Source organism: Salvelinus namaycush, chromosome 3, assembly GCF_016432855.1.
Source record: "Salvelinus namaycush isolate Seneca chromosome 3, SaNama_1.0, whole genome shotgun sequence".
In the NCBI taxonomy this organism is placed as follows: Eukaryota; Metazoa; Chordata; class Actinopteri; order Salmoniformes; family Salmonidae; genus Salvelinus; species Salvelinus namaycush.
In genome coordinates this window covers 9,661,352-9,687,736 of record NC_052309.1, presented here as the reverse complement: position 1 = coordinate 9,687,736, position 26,385 = coordinate 9,661,352, and the positions used below count along the sequence as shown (strand labels likewise).

Below are 26,385 nucleotides of genomic sequence, written 5' to 3'. Positions count from 1 at the left end.
ATCACCGCCTGGTATGGAAACTGCTATACTAGGCGGTGTCAGAGAAAGGCCCAAAAAATTGTCAAAGACTCCAGTCACACAAGTCATAGACTGTTCTCTCTGCTACCGCACGGCAAGCGGTACCGGAGCGCCAAGTCTAGGTCCAAAAGGCTCCTTAACAGTTTCTACCCCCAAGCCATAAGACTGCTGAACAATTCATCAAATGGCCACCCGGACAATTTGCATTGCATTGTTTTTACACTGCTGCTACTCGCTGTTTATTATCTATGCATAGTCACTTTACCCCTATCTACATGTACACATGACCTCGACTAACCTGTACCCAGCACACTGACTTGGTACCAGTACCCCCTCTATACGGCCTTGTTATTGTTCTTTTATTGTGTTACTTTTTACTTTATTTATTACTTTAGTTTACTTAGTAAATCTTTTCTTTACTTTATTTTCTTAGAACTGTATTGTTGGTTAAACGGGCTTGTAAGTAAGCATTTCACAGTAAGGTTGTATTAGGCGGATGTGACAAGTACTATTTTATTTTATTTCATAATAATACATAAATAAAGCATAGTGATATCAATAATACAGCATAGTAATATCAGATACTATGTAGTATGTACTAGTACTTAAAACATTAGTTTTGGAACATAAGGCCACTGATATGTACTAGTAGTACTTCATAAGTACTATGCAGTATGTACTAGTACTTAAATAATTCCTTAATTAATCCTCTTCATCTGCTTTGGAACATAAGGCCACTGATATGTACTAGCAGTACTTCATAAGTACTATGCAGTATGTACTGTAGCTACATGATGACAGTTGTGTGTGTCGTCTGATACAGCCACGCAGGAGGATGCTCTGAAGCTGGTGCTGTTGGCGCTAGAGGACGGCTCAGCTCTGTCCAGGAAAGTTCTGGTCCTTTTTGTGGTCCAGAAGCTGGAGGCTCGGTTCCCTCAGGCCTCCAAAACCTCCATAGGACATGTGGTCCAGCTACTCTACAGGGCCTCCTGCTTTAAGGTGAGACCTATTCTATTGTATATTGTATTGTATATTGTATTGTATGCGCACAAATGCACTTATGATGCACGTAGGCATGCAAATACACACACATACGCACAAGTACACATGCACATGCACACACACACACACCAACTCATACACGTCACTGACGTCGATAACGGTCTCCATAACCTTGTAGCCTACATGCTGTCGTGGTTTAATGTAATGATAATAGAAAATATGGTTTTATCAAAGTGCTAAAAAAGTATTTTAAAAGTGCCAGAGACATAACTAGGCACCATACTGTACCGTACCACCAGTCATGATTATTGATGCACTCTGAAGAGGTGCCACCTTCTGCCTCTGGCACTCATCATGCCCAGCAGTGGAGAAAGCTTCCGCTTGTCACTTACCATGTGTTCCTGAATCTCTCTGGGAGAGAGATTTAGATTTATATTGCCAATTATGACACATTACTGTAGCTGTCATTGGAAACATGTTCCACATGAAACGACTCAAATGGTCCTCTCTCTGCTCACTCCTCTGCTCACTCCCAGTGATAGAAACTGTCTGCTAGTGGTGACGTGTGTGTGTGTTTGTGTGTGCGTGCATAAGTGCGTGTGCATGTGTGTATGTACTTGTGTGTGCACGTGAGAGATAGCCTTGTTGTTGAGTCCTCCAGCCTGTAAGCGTGGTTGGCATGGTTGGCATGGTTGGCAGGACTGCAATGCCAACCATTTACCCAGGGTGAAACACTGTTCTATATTTTCCCCAGTTGCCCATTCGGTCACAGAGTCACAGTCACAGAGGGACAGTCACAGATGGACTGGCCTGGTGTCTTATGATGATTACTCTTTGGGGCAGATTCTGAGTTACTGTTACTGTAGACCACAGGGTTACTGTAGATCACAGGGTTACTGTAGGTCACTGGGTTACTGTAGGTCACTGGGTTACTGTAGGTCACTGGGTTACTGTAGGTCACTGGGTTACTGTAGATCACAGGGTTACTGTAGGTCACTGGGTTACTGTAGGTCACTGGGTTACTGTAGGTCACTGGGTTACTGTAGGTCACTGGGTTACTGTAGGTCACTGGGTTACTGTAGGTCACTGGGTTACTGTAGGTCACTGGGTTACTGTAGGTCACTGGGTTACTGTAGGTCACTGGGTTACTGTAGGTCACTGGGTTACTGTAGGTCACTGGGTTACTGTAGGTCACTGGGTTACTGTAGGTCACTGGGTTACTGTAGACCACAGGGTTACTGTAGATCACAGGGTTACTGTAGGTCACTGGGTTACTGTAGGTCACTGGGTTACTGTAGGTCACTGGGTTACTGTAGGTCACTGGGTTACTGTAGGTCACTGGGTTACTGTAGGTCACTGGGTTACTGTAGGTCACTGGGTTACTGTAGGTCACTGGGTTACTGTAGGTCACTGGGTTACTGTAGGTCACTGGGTTACTGTAGGTCATTGGGTTACTGTAGGTCACTGGGTTACTGTAGGTCACTGGGTTACTGTAGGTCACTGGGTTACTGTAGGTCACTGGGTTACTGTAGGTCATTGGGTTACTGTAGGTCACTGGGTTACTGTAGGTCACTGGGTTACTGTAGGTCATTGGGTTACTGTAGGTCACTGGGTTACTGTAGGTCACTGGGTTACTGTAGGTCACAGGGTTACTGTAGGTCACAGGGTTACTGTAGGTCACTGGGTTACTGTAGGTCACTGGGTTACTGTAGATTATGTGAATTTGTTTGGTTTATTGGGTGTAGGTTTCTAACTGTACTGTATGTCCCAACCCTCCCCCCACCTCCTCTCCCTCCCTCCCATCCTCCGCTCCTCCACTCGCACCCCCTCAACTCCCCTCCCTCCCTCTCCTACCTACCTCCCTCCCTCCCTCCCATCCAACCCTCCCTCTCCTACCTACCTACCTACCTACCTACCTACCTACCTACCTACCTACCTACCTACCTACCTACCTACCTACCTACCTACCTACCTACCTACCTACCTACCTACCTACCTACCTACCTACCTACCTACCTACCTACCTCCACCCTACCTCCCATCCTCCTCTTCTCCCCTCCCTCCCTCCCTCCCAACCTCCTCCCCTCCCTCCCAGGTGACCAAGCGTGACGAGGACTCGTCGCTGATGCAGCTAAAGGAGGAGTTCCGTGCTTACGAGGCGCTGCGTCGCGAGCACGACGCCCAGATCGTACACATCGCCATGGAGGCGGGGCTCCGTATCTCCCCTGAACAGTGGTCCTCTCTGCTCTATGGAGACCTCATCCACAAGTCACACATGCAGTCTATCATCGATAAGGTAGGAGACCTCATCCACAAGTCACACATGCAGTCTATCATCGATAAGGTAGGAGACCTCATCCACAAGTCACACATGCAGTCTATCATCGATAAGGTAGGAGACCTCATCCACAAGTCACACATACAGTCTATCATCGATAAGGTAGGAGACCTCATCCACAAGTCACACATACAGTCTATCATCGATAAGGTTTGCTGTCTGCCTCCCCACCACTGTATTACTTTTATTTATGTAACCTTTATTTAAGGCAAGTCAGTTAAGAACAAATTCTTATTTACAATGACGGCCTAACTCGGCCAAACCCTAACCTGGACGACGCTGGGCCAATTGTGCGCCGCCCTATGGGACTCCCAATCACGGCCGGTTGTGATACAGCCTGGAATCGAACCAGGGTCTGTAGTGACGCCGGTTTGTGGACCACGTCCCAGGCACCATATCCCAGGCACCATGTCTGTAGTGGACCATGTCCCAGGCACCACACCCCAGGCACCACGTCCCAGGCACCATGCCTGTAGTGGACCATGTCCCAGGCACCACGTCCCAGGCACCACGTCTGTAGTGGACCACGTCCCAGGCACCACGTCTGTAGTGGACCACGTCCCAGGCACCATGTCCCAGGCACCGCGTCCCAGGGACCACGTCCCAGGCACCACATCCAAGGCACCACGTCTGTAGTGGACCATGTCCTAGGCACCACGTCCCAGGCACCACGTCTGTAGTGGACCACGTCCCATGCACCACGTCCCAGGCACCACGTCTGTAGTGGACCACGTCCCAGGCACCACATCCCAGGCACCACGTCTGTAGTGGACCATGTCCCAGGCACCACGTCCCAGGCACCACGTCTGTAGTGGACCACGTCCCATGCACCACGTCCCAGGCACCACGTCTGTAGTGGACCACGTCCCAGGCACCATGTCCCAGGCACCATGTCCCAGGCACCACGTCCCAGGCACCACGTCCCAGGCACCACGTCCCAGGGACCACGACAGGGACCACGTCCCAGGTGGGTTCACGTCCCAGGGACCACATCAGGGACCACGTCCCAGGGACCACGTCAGGGACCACCTCAGGGACCGCATCCCAGGGACCACATCCCAGGCACCACGTCCACCACGTCCCAGGGACCATGTCAGAGACCACGTCCCAGGGACCACATCCCAGGCACCACGTCCACCACGTCCCAGGGACCACGTCCACCACGTCCCAGGGACCACGTCAGAGACCACGTCCCAGGCACCACGTCCCAGGCAACACATCCCAGGGACCATGTCAGAGACCACATCCCAGGCACCACGTCCACCACGTCCCAGGGACCATGTCAGAGACCACGTCCCAGGGACCACATCCCAGGCACCACGTCCACCACGTCCCAGGGACCATGTCAGAGACCACGTCCCAGGGACCACATCCCAGGCACCACGTCCACCACGTCCCAGGGACCACGTCCACCACGTCCCAGGGACCACGTCCCAGGCACCACGTCCCAGGCACCACGTCCCAGGCAACACGTCCCAGGGACCACGTCCCAGGCAAACCGGCAACCTAGGGATCCCCATCATACGTTAGCAACAACAACAACAACAAAAAATCAAGTCTTGTCTTGTCATCAGGTGAATGATAATGGCAAGGAGAAGTAATCAACATTTTAAAATTAAAACATTTAATAGATAGTTTTCCATTATTTTGACCTCCCACATTATAACTGGAAGAGGAAATGTAAACTCTATTGACTGGCAGCCTGCCACAGGGTTCAATCCTCGGGCCGACTCTTTTCTCTCTATATGTCAATGATGTCGCTCTTGCTGCGGGTGATTCCCTGATCCACCTCTACGCAGATGACACCATTCTGTATACATCTGGCCCTTCTTTGGACACTGTGTTAACTAACCTCCAAACGAGCTTTGATGCCATACAGTAGTATGGTAGCCTATTGACTGGTAGCTTATTGACTGGTAGTCTATTGACTGGTAGCCTACTGACTGGTAGCCTATTGACTGGTAGCCTATTGACTGGTAGTCTATTGACTGGTAGCCTTTTGACTGGTAGCCTACTGACTGGTAGCCTATTGACTGGTAGCTTATTGACTGGTAGCCTATTGACTGGTAGCCTATTGACTGGTAGCTTATTGACTGGTAGTCTATTGACTGGTAGTCTATTGACTGGTAGCCTACTGACTGGTAGCCTATTGACTGGTAGCCTATTGACTGGTAGTCTATTGACTGGTAGCCTTTTGACTGGTAGCCTACTGACTGGTAGCCTATTGACTGGTAGCCTATTGACTGGTAGCCTGTTGACTGGTAGCCTGTTGACTGGTAGCTTATTGACTGGTAGCCTATTGACTGGTAGTCTATTGACTGGTAGTCTATTGACTGGTAGCCTATTGACTGGTAGCTTATTGACTGGTAGCCTACTGACTGGTAGCCTATTGACTGGTAGCCTGTTGACTGGTAGCTTATTGACTGGTAGCCTACTGACTGGTAGCCTACTGACTGGTAGCCTACTGACTGGTAGCCTATTGACTGGTAGTCTGTTGACTGGTAGCCTATTGACTGGTAGCCTATTAGCGGATACTTTGAAAAAGCACATGTCAGTTACTCCAGTGAGTGTAATTGACTCCAATGAGTGTAACTGACTCCAGTGAGTGTAACAGACTCCAGTGAGTGTAACAGACTCCAGTGAGTGTAACAGACTCCAGTGAGTGTAACAGACTCCAGTGAGTGTAACAGACTCCAGTAAGTGTAATTGACTCCAGTGAGTGTAATTGACTCCAGTGAGTGTAACTGACTCCAGTGAGTGTAACTGACTCCAGTGAGTGTAATTGACTCCAGTGAGTGTAATTGACTCCAGTGAGTGTAACTGACTCCAGTGAGTGTAACTGACTCCAGTGAGTGTAATTGACTCCAGTGAGTGTAATTGACTCCAGTGAGTGTAACTGACTCCAGTGAGTGTAACTGACTCCAGTGAGTGTAACTGACTCCAGTGAGTGTAACTGACTCCAGTGAGTGTAACAGACTCCAGTGAGTGTAACAGACTCCAGTAAGTGTAATTGACTCCAGTGAGTGTAATTGACTCCAGTGAGTGTAACTGACTCCAGTGAGTGTAACTGACTCCAGTGAGTGTAATTGACTCCAGTGAGTGTAATTGACTCCAGTGAGTGTAACTGACTCCAGTGAGTGTAACTGACTCCAGTGAGTGTAATTGACTCCAGTGAGTGTAATTGACTCCAGTGAGTGTAACTGACTCCAGTGAGTGTAACTGACTCCAGTGAGTGTAATTGACTCCAGTGAGTGTAACAGACTCCAGTGAGTGTAACAGACTCCAGTGAGTGTAACAGACTCCAGTGAGTGTAACAGACTCCAGTGAGTGTAACAGACTCCAGTGAGTGTAATTGACTCCAGTGAGTGTAATTGACTCCAGTGAGTGTAATTTGCTCAACATTAGGAGTTGAGAAATAAAGTTGGCATCATCAGAAATAAGATATTCTCCTCTTTTCCTACTGTAGGTATGTCATTCAAAATTAGTTTATTCTATTGTTGCTAGAGATATTCATAAAAGCATTCCACATTTATTGTAATTTTTTTAAATATTTTCGTGGATCCCCTGCAGTACCTCCGCTGACCCCTGGTTGAATACCGCTGGTGTAGACTCAGTACAACCATATTCAATTGCACTTCAATGAGTTGTTAGGTGTTTCTTCACTAACTCTACTGGATGATGGTCACTCCCACAGCTCCAGTCCCCAGAGTCCTTTGCAAAGAGTGTCCAGGAGCTGACGATAGTTCTACAGAGAACAGGAGACCCAGCCAATCTGAACAGCCTCAGACCACACCTGGAACTACTGGCCAACATCGACCACAACCCAGGTAGACACAGTACAGATCAACCCACACCTTTCAGCTCAGGGCCTGGCGAACCCAGCAGCTTCCCCATGCAACTCCCTTGAGGTTCAGACCAGGGTTTCCCAAACTCTGGCTGCACGTTTCGATTTTTTTGCCCTAGCACTACACAGCTGATTCAAATAACCAAAGCTTGATGATGAGTTGGTTATTTGAATCAGCTGTGTAGTTTTAGGGCAAAACCAAAAGGTGTACCTGGGGGGGAAGCCCTAGTTTAGATCATCACCAATTATACTACTGAACAGAAGAGGTAACATGATAATGCACCATTGTTTCATGTTAGTGGGTGAAAACTGGCTGCAGTGAATACACTATGACTCACTAGACTTGTAAAGAAATGGAGAGACCGGGCCTGTGAGACAGGTGGACAGACCGGGCCTGTGAGACAGGTGGACAGACCGGGCCTGTGAGACAGGTGGACAGACCGGGCCTGTGAGACAGGTGGACAGACCGGGCCTGTGAGACAGGTGGAGGTATCTGTGGTATATCTTTGTGGGTTTTGCGGGTTTGTTTAGAAGCTGCAGACACTATGATATTGTTTAGAAACAAGGAGACAGGGATGTTGATATGGGATGTGTGTTTTGGTGTGGGTAGATGCAGCGGTGGCTCCGTGGTGGGAGGAGCTGGAGAGTGTGATGCTGGCTGTGAAGGTGGTCGTTCATGGTCTGGTTGAGTTTATACACAACTTCAGTAAGAAGAGCCATGAGACAGCACAGGTACAGAACCGGACATCACACACACACACACACACACACACACACACACACACACACACACACACACACACACACACACACACACACACACACACACACACACACACACACACACACACACACACACACACACACGCACGCATGCACACGCGCACGCACGCACGCACAAACACACGCAAATGTACACACACAGAAGCACATGCACACACACACACATGCATGCACGCAAAATCACACACGCACATACACACGTGCAAACGTAATACAGCTGTTAAATGTACAACAGAGACAATGGGAGAGACATTTATGTCCTTCATCAAGCACAGTGGTTTTCTATTGTCAGTAACATTGTTTTGTCTGTCTCCTTCCCATGCAGCCGCAGCCCAACAGCAAATATAAGACCAGTATCTGTCGAGACCTCCGGCAGCAGGGTGGCTGTCCCCGAGGATCCAACTGCACCTTTGCACACACACAGGACGAGCTAGAGAAGTGAGGGAGGACACCACCACACTCATTTGCATGCGATGCACAGTTTTTATCAAGGCTTTTATGTGAACAAAACCTTAAACGAACCTACCCTTCTAATTATCTCTGTTTCTCTCTCTGTCCCCCCCTCTCTCTGTCCCCCCCTCTCTCCACCCTATCCATCTCTTCACCCCGTCCATCTCTCCACCCTGTCCATCTCTCCACCCTGTCCATCTCTCCACCCTGTCCATCTCTCCACCCTCTCCATTTCTCCACCCTGTCCATCTCTCCTCCCTCTCCATCTCTCCACCCTGTCCATCTCTCCACCCTCTCCACCCTGTCCATCTCTCCACCCTCTCCATCTCTCCACCCTGTCCATCTCTCCACCCTGTCCATCTCTCCACCCTCTCCACCCTGTCCATCTCTCCACCTCTCCATTTCTCCACCCTGTCCATCTCTCCTCCCTCTCCATCTCTCCACCCTCTCCACCCTGTCCACCCTCTCCACCCTCTCCACCCTGTCCACCCTCTCCACCCTCTCCATCTCTCCGCCCTCTCCATCTCTCCGCCCTCTCCATCTCTCCACCCTGTCCATCTCTCCACCCTCTCCATCTCTCCGCCCTCTCCATCTCTCCGCCCTCTCCATATCTCCGCCCTCTCCATCTCTCCACCCTGTCCATCTCTCCACCCTGTCCATCTCTCCACCCTCTCCACCCTGTCCATCTCTCCACCCTGTCCATCTCTCCATCTCTCCACCCTGTCCATCTCTCCACCCTGTCCATCTCTCCACCCTCTCCACCCTGTCCATCTCTCCACCCTGTACATCTCTCCACCCTCTCCACCCTGTCCATCTCTCCACCCTGTCCATCTCTCCACCCTGTCCATCTCTCCACCCTCTCCATTCTCCATCTCTCCACCCTGTCCATCTCTCCACCCTCTCCCTCCCCCTTTCAAGGAACAGAATGAGAAACAAGAAGATCAGTGGCATGGGCCGGCCCTTCCTCCTGGCCCAGGGGAGTATGGGTAGTGGTCTGAGTATGGAGGGGGGCGACTCAGGAGAGGAGGCCTGCACTGGGGGTCTGAAGAGCTCACATAAGGGGGGGTCAGGTTCCCTAAAGGAGGGGGCCACACCCTCCCAGCTCATCCCCAGGGGAGGGGATATTATGGAGGAGATGAAGAGGGAGAGGTCTGTACTTAACGGGTCCACAGGCTCCAGCCGCTCCTCATCTGGCTCTATGGAACAGTAAGTAATTCTCTGTCACATTATGATCCTTCTACTGTAATGCTTTATGCTAGCAGTACAGCATTCCTTTCACTTTCACATACAGTCACTTACTGTATATTCTTATTATTCATGATGATGACTCATCACTGATGAGTATTAAACGTTCAGGCTGAAAGTGGGACGTTTCAGCTGTCTTTAATGTGTCATCATGAACAATGAGTCGTATTGTTGTCTCTGTAGCTCCCTCCAGTAACCACGAGCACAACTGTTCCTTGATTTTAACTGGCGGCTTTATTCTGTAGTTTTAGTCAGAATTATCACCTTCCGTGAGAACTATAAAGTAAATGAAAAGACAGTTAAACACACTCTTACAACCTTCTTGTCTTACGAGTGACTTATTAGCTTGGTATAACTCTGAAGTGCTTACATTCATAAACAGTTTAGCCGGCGCTATAACAGTATCAGATTAAACACATGAATAAAGGAAAAATACCTCATTGGCTGCTTATTACAGAAGGGAGGAAATCAAAAACTTCACACTTATTATTCCTGGCATGAATTCACGCTTCATCCTTAATTATAACGTTACCATCCTAACATACACGCTTCAACCTTTACAAACTACACCTGAAGACATGAAAACTTAGCTAACACAGCGCGGGATTGCCTTCACTCCAAAGGTGTGTTGCTACGATAATGATCCCCGTTACAACAGTTATTAGCCACGTAGTTCCGCTTGTCTTATCATTTCCCCGCATAGCGAACACGTAAACAATTAAGCCAAAAAACAACGACATAGGCTTACAGGTTAATTGTCAGTTACAGTCTCTCTAGACTGACATCCTTTCTCTGTTTCTCTCTCTCTCTCTCTCTCTCTCTCTGTGTCTCTCTCTGTGTGTCTCTCTCTCTCTCTCTCTGTGTCTCTCTATGTCTCTCGCTGTGTGTCTCTCTTTCTCTGTCCCTTTCTCTCTCTCTCTCTCTGTGTCTCTCTATGTCTCTCGCTGTGTGTCTCTCTTTCTCTGTCCCTTTCTCTGTCTTTCTGTCTCTCTCTCCCTCAATTTTCAATTTAAGGGCTTTGTTGGCATGGGAAACATATGTTTACATTGCCATAGCAAGTGAAATAGATAATAAACAAAACTGAAATAAACAATAAAAAATAAACAGTAAACTTACAAAAGTTCCAAAAGAATAAAGACATTTCAAATGTCATATTATTAATATATACAGTGTTCTCTCTGTCTCTCTCTCTGTCTCTCTCCCTCTTTCTGTGTCTCTCTCTTTCCCTCTCTCTGTGTCTCCCTCTCTCTATCAGGAAGTCTATTTCTCCTCCAAAGACACCGGTCAATTCCTCCTCAGCTCCTTCTCCCTACGGCCCAGGGTCTAGACTAGAATGTGACTCTGCACACCCCAAACAGGCCCACTACCTAATGATAAGACCCCTTCCTCAGCCCCCTCCCCACCAACCTCCGTCCTCTGAACTGTGTTACCAGGACCCCCGACCTCCCTACGACGTGCAGCCCTACCAGCCAGCCAGTGAGTACAGCCATCTAAGAGACATGTGACCGGTGTCTGTCAGACCTGGGTTGAAAAGCATTTGTTTTCAAATACATTAGCGTTTGATTGAGCCTCCCTGAGTGCCAGAGGGGCGGGGTTTGCACAGACTATTCCATTGGTTCCATTGCTCCAGACAAGCATAGTCAATTGCAGCTAAAGTATTTGAAAACAAATGCCTTTGAATCCGGGTGTGTCCGTTTCACTCTATTCAATCTTTCATCATCTAAATAAGGTATTATGTAGACTCACTGATGTCTTCTGTCCCTCTTTAGGTAACGGCTACCCCTCTGCGATACACCACCACAAACCCTGCGTGGCTCGCTTCCTCCGTTCCAGCCACGTCCCAGAGTCCTCTCTACCTCCCTCCATGGCCCCTCTGTACTCAGAGCAGTACCCCTCCTTGCCCCCACCACGGGACCACGCTGGTCCCTCTCCCTACAGTCCCCCACCGGTCCCCCAGTACGGGCCCCTGGCCCCAGCCCACGGTGGCTACGCTCCCCTGTATGACAGCCGGCATATGTGGAGGCCCCAGCTCTACCACCGCGAGGACACCAGGAGTAACTCGCTGCCTCCCGAGGTGCTGCACTCCTCTGTGTACCAGCCCCCCCTCCGAGAGAGATACGCCTCCCTGGACAGCCCCTACTGCTCAGCGGGGGAGCACAGAGCAGCACTGCACAGGGTACAGTTACTGTATAGCCTCCTCTGCAAGCACGCAGTACAGTCTTGAACACGACTGGCTTTATCATGTCTTTCTATTCCTCCTGCCTCTCCTCTCCTCCCAATCAGCATAGCAAACTCATTGTCACCCACATATTCTCTTCCTCCTCTTCCGCTTCCCCTTCACGTTGCCCTCCTCCTCCTCTTCCCCTTCACGTTGCCCTCCTCTTCCGCTTCCCCTTCACGTTGCCCTCCTCCTCCGCTTCCCCTTCACGTTGCCCTCCTCCTCCGCTTCCCCTTCACGTTGCCCTCCTCCTCCGCTTCCCCTTCACGTTGCCCTCCTCCTCCGCTTCCCCTTCACGTTGCCCTCCTCCTCCGCTTCCCCTTCACGTTGCCCTCCTCCTCCGCTTCCCCTTCACGTTGCCCTCCTCCTCCTCTTCCCCTTCACGTTGCCATCCTCCTCCGCTTCCCCTTCACGTTGCCCTCCTCCTCCGCTTCCCCTTCACGTTGCCCTCCTCCTCCGCTTCCCCTTCACGTTGCCATCCTCCTCCGCTTCCCCTTCACGTTGCCCTCCTCCTCCTCTTCCCCTTCACGTTGCCATCCTCCTCCGCTTCCCCTTCACGTTGCCCTCCTCCTCCGCTTCCCCTTCACGTTGCCCTCCTCCTCCGCTTCCCCTTCACGTTGCCCTCCTCCTCCGCTTCCCCTTCACGTTGCCCTCCTCCTCCGCTTCCCCTTCACGTTGCCCTCCTCCTCCGCTTCCCCTTCACGTTGCCCTCCTCCTCCGCTTCCCCTTCACGTTGCCCTCCTCCTCCGCTTCCCCTTCACGTTGCCCTCCTCCTCCGCTTCCCCTTCACGTTGCCCTCCTCCTCCGCTTCCCCTTCACGTTGCCCTCCTCCTCCGCTTCACGTTGCCCTCCTCCTCCTCTTCCCCTTCACGTTGCCCTCCTCCTCCGCTTCCCCTTCACGTTGCCCTCCTCCTCCGCTTCCCCTTCACGTTGCCCTCCTCCTCCGCTTCCCCTTCACGTTGCCCTCCTCCTCCGCTTCCCCTTCACGTTGCCCTCCTCCTCCGCTTCCCCTTCACGTTGCCCTCCTCCTCCTCTTCCCCTTCACGTTGCCATCCTCCTCCGCTTCCCCTTCACGTTGCCCTCCTCCTCCGCTTCCCCTTCACGTTGCCCTCCTCCCCCGTTTCCCCTCATCGTTGCCCTCCTCCTCCTCCTATTGAAGGCTATGAGTAATGTTGTTGTAGATGGTTAGTGTACATAGGGGAGATCTCAGCCAACTCTAACCCCTGCTCTCTCTCTATCTCTCTCTCTCAATTCAATTTCAATTTAAGGGCTTTATTAGCATGGGAAACATATGTTAACATTGCCAAAGCAAGTGAAGTAGATAATAAACAAAAATACAATAAAAATGAACAGTAAACATTACACTCACAGAAGTTCCAAAAGAATAAAGACATTTCAAATGTCTTATTATGTCTATATACAGTGTTGTATATCTCTCTCTCTCTCTCTCTCTCTGTCTCTCTCTCTCTGTCTCTCTGTCTCCCTCTCTCTCTGTCTTTCTCTCCCGCTCCCTCTCCAGGACTCTTATGGGCGTGTTCCTCTTGGATGCGAGGATCTGTTCAAGCGGAAACAGGAGCAGTGGGCACACCATCACCACGGCAACGTGAACAGGCCCTCCCAGTCCTCCCCCATCTTCACCGTAGACTTTGGTGCAGAGGTACGTAGGCCTGCACGTACACAGAGTGTGTTTGTACATCCGTTGTGAGTCACGACCATAGAACGAGAGAGAGAGGGAGAGGGGTGTAGAGACGGACAGGGAGAGAGACAGAGGGAGATGGGGGAGAGAGACGGACAGGGAGAGAGGGAGAGACGGACAGGGAGCGAGACGGACAGGGAGAGAGGGAGAGAGACGGACAGGGAGAGAGGGAGAGAGACAGACAGGGAGAGAGGAGAGAGAGAGTAGAGAGAGAGTAGAGAGTAGAGAGTAGAGAGTAGAGAGTAGAGAGTAGAGAGAGAGAGAGAGAGACGGACAGGGAGAGGGAGAGAGAGACGGACAGGGAGAGGGAGAGAGAGACGGACAGGAAGAGAGACGGACAGGGAGAGAGAGGGAGAGACGGACAGGGAGAGAGAGGGAGAGACGGACAGGGAGAGACGGACAGGGAGAGAGAGGGAGAGACGGACAGGGAGAGAGAGGGAGAGACAGACAGGGAGAGAGACGGACAGGAAGAGAGACGGACAGGGAGAGAGACGGAGAGACGGACAGGGAGAGAGAGGGAGAGACGGACAGGGAGAGAGAGGGAGAGACGGACAGGGAGAGAGAGGGAGAGACGGACAGGGAGAGGGAGAGAGAGACGGACAGGGAGAGGGAGAGAGAGACGGACAGGGAGAGGGAGAGAGAGACGGACAGGGAGAGGGAGAGAGAGACGGACAGGGAGAGGGAGAGAGAGACGGACAGGGAGAGGGAGAGAGAGACGGACAGGGAGAGGGAGAGAGAGACGGACAGGGAGAGGGAGAGAGAGACGGACAGGGAGAGGGAGAGAGAGACGGACAGGGAGAGGGAGAGAGAGACGGACAGGGAGAGAGAGAGAGAGAGAGAGACGGAAAGGGAGAGAAAGGGAGAGAGAGAAACCCAGACAGAGAGAAATAGAGACGGACAGGGAAAGAAAGGGAGAGACAGAGAAAGACAGACAGAGAGAAAGAGAGACAGAGAGAGAAAGAAAGAGAAAGTTTGTGTATAGCACAAGTATAAAAGGCATACTGTAATCAGTTTTCTCCACTCTGTTGCCCCATGAAATCAAGGTAAAGAATGCTGACTTATACAGTACTGTATATGTTGTTTGTGTGTGTTTTTGATTCTGGCCCAAAAGCTGTGTTGAATCCAAAGCTATTTTAGACTGTGACTGTTGCTGGGCAACTGGTTGCTATAGCATAGAGAGTCGCAGTTTGTGTTTGGGAGTCTTCATAACTCTCCCCCCCCTATTCTCTCTGTCCCCCATCCCCATCCCTCCATCTCTCCATTATTTTCCCCCTCCCTCTCTTCTCTCTCTCTCTCAATTTCAATACAATTTCAATTCAATTTAATTTACGGGCTTTATTGTCTTGGGAAACGTATGTTTACATTGCCAAAGCAAGTGAAATAGATAATAAACAATAGTGAAATAAACAATAAAAAATGTACAGTAAACATTACACTTATAAAAGTTCCAAAAGAATAAAGACATTTCAAATGTCTCTCTCTCTCTCTTTCTCATTCTCTCTGGCTATCTCTCCTCTCTATCTCTCTTTCCCTCGTTCTCTCTCTTTCTCTCTCTCTCTTGCTATCTCCCCTCTCTCTATCTCTCTTTCCCTCGTCCTCTCTCTCCCCTCTTTCTTTCTTTCTTTCTTTCTTTCTTTCTTTCTTTCTCTCTTTCTTTCTCTCTTTCTTTCTCTCTTTCTTTCTCTCTCTCTCTCTAGCATGATGACGGTGGTGGTGGTCAGTGTATGAACTGTAAGTTCCGTGGAGAGGAGAATCTGTCCCACTACTCTCCCTGGTCCTGTGGAACCATCAGTACCTGCATCAGCCCCTTTGAACCAGAGCATCACAAGGCCTCAGCTCACTCCCGCTCCGAAAACTTAGTGGGTCTCACAACATGCCTTCTTAATTCAACCAAACAGCCACACAGACACATATAGATCCTACAGAACATAACAATATAGTCTAGGATCACATGACAAATTAGGCAATTACTGTGACATAGCCTACACTAACAAATGAAAATGTCTATGTTTTCTACTAATGCTTTGTCTTTCAGGAAGTAGACAATGGTGAAAGGATGCGGTGGCTACACACGTTTGAGCCCTACCGCCGTCTGAAAGACGAGGATCCCAGCATACCGTTTGAGACCTACCGCCATCTGAAAGACGAGGACCCCAGCATACCGTTTGAGCCCTACCGCCGTCTGAAAGACGAGGATCCCAGCATACCGTTTGAGACCTACCGCCGTCTGAAAGACGAGGACCCCTGCATACCGTTTGAGCCCTACCGCCGTCTGAAAGACGAGGATCCCAGCATACCGTTTGAGACCTACCGCCGTCTGAAAGACGAGGATCCCAGCATACCGTTTGAGCCCTACCGCCATCTGAAAGACGAGGACCCCAGCATACCGTTTGAGACCTACCGCCGTCTGAAAGATGAGGACCCCAGCATACCGTTTGAGACCTACCGCCGTCTGAAAGACGAGGACCCCAGCATACCGTTTGAGCCCTACCGCCGTCTGAAAGATGAGGACCCCAGCATACCGTTTGAGCCCTACCAGCATCTGAAAGACGAGGACCCCAGCATACCGTTTGAGACCTACCGCCGTCTGAAAGACAAGGACCCCAGCATACCGTTTGGAGAGGGGCCCATCATACCATTTGGAGAAGGGCCTATCATCTCCAAATGGGGGGCGATATCCCGCGCCTCCCGTACAGGGTACCACACCACCGACCCGGTCCAGGCCACGGCCTGCCAGGGAAGCAACAGGACCATCCCCATCAACTTCAGAGGTGAGGAGGGTATGGGGGATTGGAGTTCAAATGTAAAGGAATAAGATATTATACATTATTATATCTCTCTTGTAATGTTTTATATATCCTCTCTATGACTTGTTATGTCTCTGATTTACTGTGAAATGACAGCAGAAGAAAAAACTTAAGATGTTCAACCAACAGAATTGTTATTCCCTAGTTCATTTTCTCTTTCAAATATGTGTTTTAGGACCAGCTGCTAGGCTAGCACAGAGCAGAATCCTCTTAACATGTGTTTTAGGACCAGCTGCTAGGCTAGCACAGAGCAGAATCCTCTTAACATGTGTTTTAGGACCAGCTGCTAGGCTAGCACAGAGCAGAATCCTCTTAACATGTGTTTTAGGACCAGCTGCTAGGCTAGCACAGAGCAGAATCCTCTTAACATGTGTTTTAGGATCAGCTGCTAGGCTAGCACAGAGCAGACTCCTCTTAACATGTGTTTTAGGAACAGCTGCTAGGCTAGCACAGAGCAGAATCCTCTTAACATGTGTTTTAGGACCAGCTGCTAGGCTAGCACAGAGCAGAATCCTCTTAACATGTGTTTTAGGACCAGCTGCTAGGCTAGCACAGAGCAGAATCCTCTTAACATGTGTTTTAGGACCAGCTGCTAGGCTAGCACAGAGCAGAATCCTCTTAACATGTGTTTTAGGAACAGCTGCTAGGCTAGCACAGAGCAGAATCCTCTTAACATGTGTTTTAGGACCAGCTGCTAGGCTAGCACAGAGCAGACTCCTCTTAACATGTGTTTTAGGAACAGCTGCTAGGCTAGCACAGAGCAGAATCCTCTTAACATGTGTTTTAGGACCAGCTGCTAGGCTAGCACAGAGCAGAATCCTCTTAACATGTGTTTTAGGACCAGCTGCTAGGCTAGCACAGAGCAGAATCCTCTTAACATGTGTTTTAGGATCAGCTGCTAGGCTAGCACAGAGCAGACTCCTCTTAACATGTGTTTTAGGAACAGCTGCTAGGCTAGCACAGAGCAGAATCCTCTTAACATGTGTTTTAGGACCAGCTGCTAGGCTAGCACAGAGCAGAATCCTCTTAACATGTGTTTTAGGACCAGCTGCTAGGCTAGCACAGAGCAGAATCCTCTTAACATGTGTTTTAGGACCAGCTGCTAGGCTAGCACAGAGCAGAATCCTCTTAACATGTGTTTTAGGAACAGCTGCTAGGCTAGCACAGAGCAGAATCCTCTTAACATGTGTTTTAGGACCAGCTGCTAGGCTAGCACAGAGCAGAATCCTCTTAACATGTGTTTTAGGACCAGCTGCTAGGCTAGCACAGAGCAGAATCCTCTTAACATGTGTTTTAGGATCAGCTGCTAGGCTAGCACAGAGCAGACTCCTCTTAACATGTGTTTTAGGAACAGCTGCTAGGCTAGCACAGAGCAGAATCCTCTTAACATGTGTTTTAGGATCAGCTGCTAGGCTAGCACAGAGCAGACTCCTCTTAACATGTGTTTTAGGAACAGCTGCTAGGCTAGCACAGAGCAGAATCCTCTTAACATGTGTTTTAGGACCAGCTGCTAGGCTAGCACAGAGCAGAATCCTCTTAACATGTGTTTTAGGACCAGCTGCTAGGCTAGCACAGAGCAGAATCCTCTTAACATGTGTTTTAGGACCAGCTGCTAGGCTAGCACAGAGCAGAATCCTCTTAACATGTGTTTTAGGACCAGCTGCTAGGCTAGCACAGAGCAGAATCCTCTTAACATGTGTTTTAGGACCAGCTGCTAGGCTAGCACAGAGCAGAATCCTCTTAACATGTGTTTTAGGACCAGCTGCTAGGCTAGCACAGAGCAGAATCCTCTTAACATGTGTTTTAGGACCAGCTGCTAGGCTAGCACAGAGCAGAATCCTCTTAACATGTGTTTTAGGATCAGCTGCTAGGCTAGCACAGAGCAGACTCCTCTTAACATGTGTTTTAGGAACAGCTGCTAGGCTAGCACAGAGCAGAATCCTCTTAACATGTGTTTTAGGACCAGCTGCTAGGCTAGCACAGAGCAGAATCCTCTTAACATGTGTTTTAGGACCAGCTGCTAGGCTAGCACAGAGCAGACTCCTCTCAATATGTGTTTTAGGACCAGCTGCTAGGCTAGCACAGAGCAGAATCCTCTCAACATGTGTTTTAGGACCAGCTGCTAGGCTAGCACAGAGCAGAATCCTCTCAATATGTGTTTTAGGACCAGCTGCTAGGCTAGCACAGAGCAGAATCCTCTTAACTTCTTATGGCTGAAGGGGCAGTATTGAGTAGCTTGGATGAAAGGTGCCCATTGTAAACGGCCAGCTCCTCAGTCTCAGTTGCTAATATATGCATATTATTATTAGTATTGGATAGAAAACACTCTAAAGTTTCTAAAACTGTTTGAATTAAGTCTGTGAGATTAACAGAACTCATATGGCATGCAAAAACCTGAGAAGTTCCACTTCCTGTTTGGATTTTTTCTGGGGGTGCCATATTTTCAACCAAGCTCTTATTGAAAATACAGAGAGATATGGATGGGTTTTCACTTCCTACGGCTTCCACTAGATGTCAACAGTCAACAGAACTAAGTCTGATGACTCTAATGTGAAGGGGGGGTCGAAGGAGACAGAATTTAGTAATCACTGCCATGAGGTGACCATGCATCAACACGCGCATTCACGTGAGAGGCAGCTCCGTTCCATCTCTCAATTGAAGTCGATTTAATTCTCCGGTTGGAACGTTATTCAAGATGTATGTTAACAACATTCTAAAGATTGATTCAGTACATCGTTTGCCATGTTTCTACTGACTGTAACGGAACGTTTGGACATTTCGTCACGTTATAGTGGTCGCGCTTTGAAACTTTGGTTAGGGTATTTGGTAAACAATTCGAAAGTAGCTAATTTGACATAAATAACGGACATGAACGAACAAATCAAGCATTTATTGTGGACCTGGGATTCCTAGGACTGCATTCTGATGAATTCATCAAAGGTAAGGAAACATTTATCATGTATTTTCTGGTTTCTGGTGAGTCCAACATGGTGGCTAATTTGGCTAATCATCTGAGCTCCGTCTCAGATTATTGCATGGTTTATATTTCCGTAAAGTTTTTTTGAAATCTGACACAGCGGTTGCATTAAGGAGAGGTATATCTATAATTCTATGTGTATTACTTGTATTATCATTTATATTTATGTTGAGTATTTCTGTTGAAACGATGTGGCTATGCAAAGTCACTTGATGTTTTTGCAACTAGTGAATCTAACGCCTCAATGTAAACTCAGATTTTTTTATATAAATATGAACTTAATCAAACAAAACATGCATGTATTGTGTAACATGAAGTCCTATGAGTGTCATCTGATGAAAATAATCGAAGGTTAGTGATTAATTTTATCTCTATTCTGGTTTTTGTGAAAGCTATCTTTAGCTGGAAAAAATGGCTGTGGTTATTGTGGTTTTGTGGTGACCTAACATAATCGTTTGTAGTGCTTTCGCTGAAAAGCCTATTTGAAATCGGACACTTTGGTGGGATTAACAACAAGATTACCTTTAAAATGATATAAGACACATGAATGTCTGAGGAATTTTAATTATGAGATTTCTGTTTTTTGAATTTGGCGCCCTGCACTTCGACTGGCTGTTGTCATATCGATCCCGTTAACGGGACTGCAGCCATAAGAAGTTTAACATGTGTTTTAGGACCAGCTGCTAGGCTAGCACAGAGCAGAATCCTCTCAATATGTGGGGGGATTAGAGCGTGAACATAAATGAAAGTTTTCTTTCATCTCCAGGCCAGTCTCTGAATGCAACCAGCTCTCAGCAGGCTCAGCAGAGCCCTGGTTCACTGCAGGCAGTGCTCCCATGCATTCACTTAAGCATAGTGTTGACAAGGGTGGGAAAATGTATTGTAATAGTTTTGCTCAATGTTGTTATTGTAAATCTATGGTTCTAACAGATTATGGTCCACACATCGGCCATGGGGACTACAGGTGGAGCTCCGGGGGGTCTGACTCTTCCAGCCACTCCAGTTTCCTAGAGGGGTACAGTATGGATTCTATACTATATACTACTATATAATATTATACTATATAATACTATACTATATAATACAATACTATATAATACTATACAATGCTATATAATACTATACTATTTAATACTATACTATAAAATATTATATAATACTATACTATATAATACTATACTATGTAATACTATACAATGCTATATAATACTATTTAATACTATACTATAAAATACTATATAATACTATACCATATACTACTATATAATACTATACTATATAATACAATACTATATAATACGATACTATATAATGCTATATAATACTATACTATTTAATACTATGCTATAAAATATTATATACTACTATATAATACTATACTATGTAATACTATATTATACGAAACTATATAATACTATACTATATACCATGTAGAGCCATCCCATCCCCCCCTTTCTCTCTTCACCCTAAACAAAGGCATTGTCCTGTTTTCTTTTATACCTTGTCTTTTTTATCTTGTCTTTTATACCTTGTCTTTTTTATCTTGTCTTTTATACCTTGTCTTTTTTATCTTGTCTTTTATACCTTGTCTTTTTTATCTTGTCTTTTTTATCTTGTCTTTTTTATCTTTTATACCTTGTCTTTTTTATCTTGTCTTTTTTATCTTGTCTTTTATACCTTGTCTTTTATACCTTGTCTTTTTTATCTTGTCTTTTTTATCTTGTCTTTTATACCTTGTCTTTTATACCTTGTCTTTTTTATCTTGTCTTTTTTATCTTGTCTTTTATACCTTGTCTTTTATACCTTGTCTTTTATACCTTGTCTTTTATACCTTGTCTTTTATATCTTGTCTTTTTTATCTTGTCTTTTTACTTCGAGGTCCTATTGTATGTATGCAGCTGAGAATTTGCTTGCTCATCATGACTGTGTTGGAAGTGCTGTTTTCACCCTCTCCTCTCCTCCTCTTCTTTCTTCTCTCCTCATCTTCTCTTCCCTCTCCTTCTCTTCTCTCCTCCTCTTCTTCTCTCCTCCTCTTCTCCCTCCCCTTCTCTCCTCCTCCTCCTCTTTCATTGTGCTGCAGTCAGTTCTCTCCTCAGACTAAACATAGAGCATCTCTCTGGTCTGTCATTGCTTGCTCCTCACGTTCTCTTCTGTAACCCCCCCCCCCCTGACTCTGACTAACAGTCTCTCTGTAGCTTTGATTGGAGGGGAATCTAGTCCTCTGTTCTGTACTCCACAAGTCTCTCATTCTGCTGTCAGTACATCAGCTATTTACATCATTTCAGTCAGAATACACATGTGATAACAGTACAGTACAGTACAATACAGTACCATACAGTACATTACAGTACAATACAAAGCCACTGTTTTACTGTAATGTTGCATATCTGAAGCAACACATACAATGAAGATATTGTAGATAATCTTAAATTGCCACCATTCCTGTATGTCAACAGTGAACAGCTAGCCGCCCGTCGGCGGTCCTTCAGCAGTGGAGAGCAGGCTGGTGCAGGAGACATGCTGCAGACTGACTACCGTAAAGACACGACAGAGCGTGAACTGGACAGAGACGTAGAACTGGAGCTGTCTGTACTAGACGTAGAGGACACTGACCTGCAGGACAACAGTCAACAGTCTAAGGTGCAGTGACGTCTCTATGTGTCTGATTGGTTGGTTGATTGGTTGATTTCATTATTGACTGATTGATTAATTGATTGGTTGATTGATTGGTGTCTGTGTCCCATAAGGGATGATCTGGGATCTGTAAAGTGGTAGAATATTGCAACATCTGACTTTGTAATGTAGTTAGTTGATTAGATCAACTATATGTTTTCCATGTCTACTCTCTCCGTCTGACTTTTTCTCTGGTTGTCTTAGAAGCCCCTGGAGCTGAGAGAGCCCCACCTCCTCACCCCTCCCAGCAGTGAACCCCAGAGGACACAGACAGACAAGCTGTCAGCAGACAAGATGGAAGCTCAACTGCTGAAGAAGATGGCCTTCAGGTGAGCTCGGTCAACAACTAGCCTCAACCGATGTCTGGCAACGTGAGACAAGTAAACACTAAACACACCAGTAGCATGGCTCAATATTGATGTGGTTTCTCCCTTATCGCAAACATTCAATTCAATAAGCTTTATTTATCCCTGAGGGTAATTCTTTCTGGCAGGCATGGTCATAACATGGTCATAACATGGTCATACACACATCAGATAGGCCTACACTTGGGTGAGTAAGTGCAGCATAAACGAAACAACTGTTCCCTTACTGCAGCTTCTCTGTTTCTGACAAGAACTATAAAGGGCAGAGATCTCTTCTACTCATTGGTTACTGATCAGAGCTCATACTGCATCTCTGTGTTCCAGGAGGTCTCTCTCCCCTGGAGGTCTGGGCTCAGGAGGCCTCAGCGTGGGGAAGCTGATGATGAGGACCGGACCTCTGAGACTGGGGGACATGGGCCCTTGCCCTAACACAGGCCCTGAGATGCTGCTCAACGGGAACTGAGAGGGCAAACACACCTCACCCCCACGCCTGGTGGTCCCGGCCGGTGGTCCCAGCCGGTGGTCCCGAGCGGTGGTCCCGGCCCAGCGCTACACAGCTCCTACACCTGCTGTCACAGTAACATCTTAGGGTTGTATAGGCCTGTATCATCAGACAGCGATCAGGTCTCACCCCACTAATATCACCAGTCTGAGGGCATATTATATACAGTATGCTACTTTAGACCACAGGTAGTGTTGTTTCAAACATGACAAAGAGAGATGTATAGTTCAGACACACACCAGTAGCCTCCGTCGCATTTCCTCTTTTCTCATCTCGGCAGGGTCTTTTTTTGATCAAGTGTTTGTTTGTGTGTGCTGCTCGCTCTCCACTTCCTATAATGATGATGGTGATGGTGATTATCATGCTTCACATGGCATCCAATAGTTTTATTTTTGTTAGTTCTACAATGTTTCCAAGGTAACAAAGGTGTTCAGCACTGTTGTGTGTGTGTATGCGATCAGCATCTGTTGACATTGAGCTGATGACAATAACAGCACATTACTATGCATTTGTAGTCATAGGAAGGATATTTGCCTCTCGAAAAATTCCAAGTCTTTACTTTGAAAAAAAAACAGCGCTAATTGAACAAGGTTTGTATGTCTTAAAAGAGGAAGATAAACAGGAAGAGATGAAGGATACCAACACTAGATGTTGCTCTAGTCCAACTCCCATCTACTTTAGACATTGTAGTAGCCTATCAAAGGTTCCTAAGGCTTGGCCGTGTTATCCTGTGTGACGTGTCATTTGTTGGTCTCAAGCATTTCATAGATGAGATTCAAGACGATGACGATCAATCAGATGTCACCGCACTCACATGTATGCACAATTGTGGCCTTTTTTTTATGTTCGTAAAATATCTCTTCATATTTAGTCTTCACCATGGGGTTAATACATTAAAAACACCAAATAGTACAACATGTATCAACAATCCTTGATATATTCAACAGATTTCAGTATTCATTGGTTCTGGCACCATCATTTATTGCTATCCTCTGTGCAACTGCAGCCAGGGATTGAATTGTAGTGATCTGCTGTGATGGAATGATACGTCATACTTACAGTTATCTGTACAGTGTAATCACATGACATATATTCACAATGTAAACTGGTTGTTGCAGCTCTTTTTGGTTCTGTGCATCAAACTCATAATCTGTGTTTACTATGACAGATTGTCAACAAACCAGCAGGTGATTATTGTGTTTCTTCACGCTGTCTTTGTTTAGTTTGGTCCCTGTTCAAACTTTTCACAAATGTTTTGTTATTTTCTTTCAAGCATTGCTAACTTCCGTGAAGTTATTTGTCAAAATATTTTCTATCGGGATCTCTGTTTTGTTTCGTTGTTGGTGGTCATTTTTGGGAAGAAATGAAACCGACCCATCAGTCTGTCTCTATATTCATGTTTCAAGCAGTCTAACGAATACAGTCCATCATCATTATGTGATCGCTACCGAGGGTCATGCATTGGCCTAAAAGGGTCAGTGTTATTTTACTGCAGTTTTGTGCACTGAACGTTCTGTTTGCTGTCTTCTCCTGCCTGTGGGGGTGAAGAGATTCGGGTGACGCTATGTGTTAACTTGCAGCACTTAGAAAAACTCTCCTATTTATAATAGGGTTTATTTTGTTACGGTCTGAAAGGAAGCAGACAGGCTAAGTGAGACACAACTTGACCAGTGATTGATAATTCTTAAGGACTGCCCCATACATATATAAAGACATACAGTATATCCATTCTCTTAGCATTACTGACAGGCTACTGTATTTCTGTTGCTCTTCTGTTCCTGTTTCAGACTTTGACTTAAGAAATTGTCTTAGTGTCATATTCTATACAATCAATCATCCATTGTTGTCTAACGGCGGACAGGGCCCTATAGGGGATAGGGGCCTTTGGGTATAAGATGTGGGAGGGACCAGGGAGTCTATTAAGGTTTAGAACCTGGTCAAGTTCAAGGGTAGTGTTGTGATTCTAGACCAATCTATCTCGCTCCTGTAGTTTAGGTTTGTTCCAGCAGGGAGTGCTAGAGCCTAGTCTCTGCAGCCCTTAGTGATGGAGGAGTTATGTTGCTAAGCTACTGATGAAGGGTTTATTCATTACGCCGATTCTGTTGCAGGAAGCAAACGGAACGAAACGAGGAGGGACATACCTGAATTTGTCCAATAGAAACTCTCATTTTAGTTGCAAAACGTAATGTTTTGCAACTGTTTGGCTAATGATTACACCCTTGAACGCATCTTCAGCACTGAATATTATGGGTCATGTGCGCAAATATTTTCATTAATGAATATAGTTTAATGTAACTTTTCACCACATAAATTGTGTTTAAGGAGGGATTTATAATTTTGCTATAATGTGTCCTTTTATGTTTGGATTCAATACCAATAGTATTACCCAGTTGGGAAGGGAATGGGCACATTAAGAACAGGGAGTTATGTAGGTAGAGTTCCCAGAGTGTTCCAGTGCCTGTCTAATGACTCACTGGTGTAATGATCTGATCGCACTGCACTTCCCACGTCATCATTGCAAGATGTTCTTACTCCCCACTATCCAGCCAGTGCCCCAGGTCATGCATGCTAGTCCCTCTTGTTGTCATGGCGAAGGAGGAAGTACATGATTCTGTAGTTGTGATACAACACACCCAGCGATGTAAGTGTTCTGCACATGCCCACTGTGTGGCCACGCCAAGTATTTTAGCCTGCCTGCAGCATTTGACTGTTTACTGCTTCTGAAATGCTTTATTATTGATAACGATCAATGTATTATTATTACTTACTACCATCATTGGTTGAGTTGTAGTACTTCACTCTGGATAAGTCAAGTCTGCTTCTTCAGTTGAATTTTGAAAATTTGCTGAATAGTCAAAGTTAGCCGAGGATGGTCTTGTAAGGTGAAAACATTTGCCTGTTTGTCAATTGTACAACTATGACGGAACTGATGTTTGAATATTTATGTCTGTATTAGACATTTTCTTAGCAAATCTATTGTTCGATTGAAATGTTAATGAAATACAAGATGGTGCACACATCCATCATTATTGTACACAGCTGGCACCATCGTTAGATGGACTAACTGCTCGTTTATACAACAAAATGTAATCAGCTATTTAAATAAATACTGATATAGAGGGACAAATAAAGGTTTCAGAATGATGAAACTGGCTGAGACAGCATAAACAAATGTCTAAATGAATAATATGTATTCCATTTATTTCATTTGAAATATCACTTTGTGAAAGGTTTCCCTGCATTGCAAGGCAATATCCTGAACCATATTCTTAGTTTGAAGTATTGATTGTGTTCAGATGTGACCAGCCAACTGCCTGACCTGTTGGTTGTCTTTGTGTGCTATTTGCTCCTGCACTGACAGCTTGGCCAAGCAGAATACTCTGATACTATTTTGATGGACCAGGCAGACCTGTGAAATCAGAGGGAGATGTCAGTACCTGAAACTTTGCATGCTACAATAAATGAAA

The 26,385-nt window shown here is 46.8% G+C and overlaps 1 protein-coding gene across 1 annotated transcript in view; it reads left to right on the top strand.

The window, feature by feature from the left end:
* The window catches only part of LOC120044908 (roquin-2-like), a 31,382-nt gene extending 4,997 nt beyond the window's left edge, over positions 1-26,385 (top strand). The window contains exons 4-18 of the mRNA XM_038989639.1: positions 842-1,017; positions 3,116-3,316; positions 7,053-7,185; positions 7,813-7,934; positions 8,311-8,423; positions 9,354-9,641; positions 10,936-11,156; positions 11,450-11,856; positions 13,418-13,555; positions 15,292-15,453; positions 15,630-16,365; positions 20,309-20,393; positions 21,835-22,018; positions 22,256-22,380; positions 22,741-26,385. Of these exons, the coding sequence (XP_038845567.1) occupies positions 842-1,017; positions 3,116-3,316; positions 7,053-7,185; positions 7,813-7,934; positions 8,311-8,423; positions 9,354-9,641; positions 10,936-11,156; positions 11,450-11,856; positions 13,418-13,555; positions 15,292-15,453; positions 15,630-16,365; positions 20,309-20,393; positions 21,835-22,018; positions 22,256-22,380; positions 22,741-22,879 (3,230 nt within the window). The 3' untranslated portion in view covers positions 22,880-26,385. The remainder of the gene's footprint in view (positions 1-841; positions 1,018-3,115; positions 3,317-7,052; positions 7,186-7,812; positions 7,935-8,310; positions 8,424-9,353; positions 9,642-10,935; positions 11,157-11,449; positions 11,857-13,417; positions 13,556-15,291; positions 15,454-15,629; positions 16,366-20,308; positions 20,394-21,834; positions 22,019-22,255; positions 22,381-22,740) is intronic.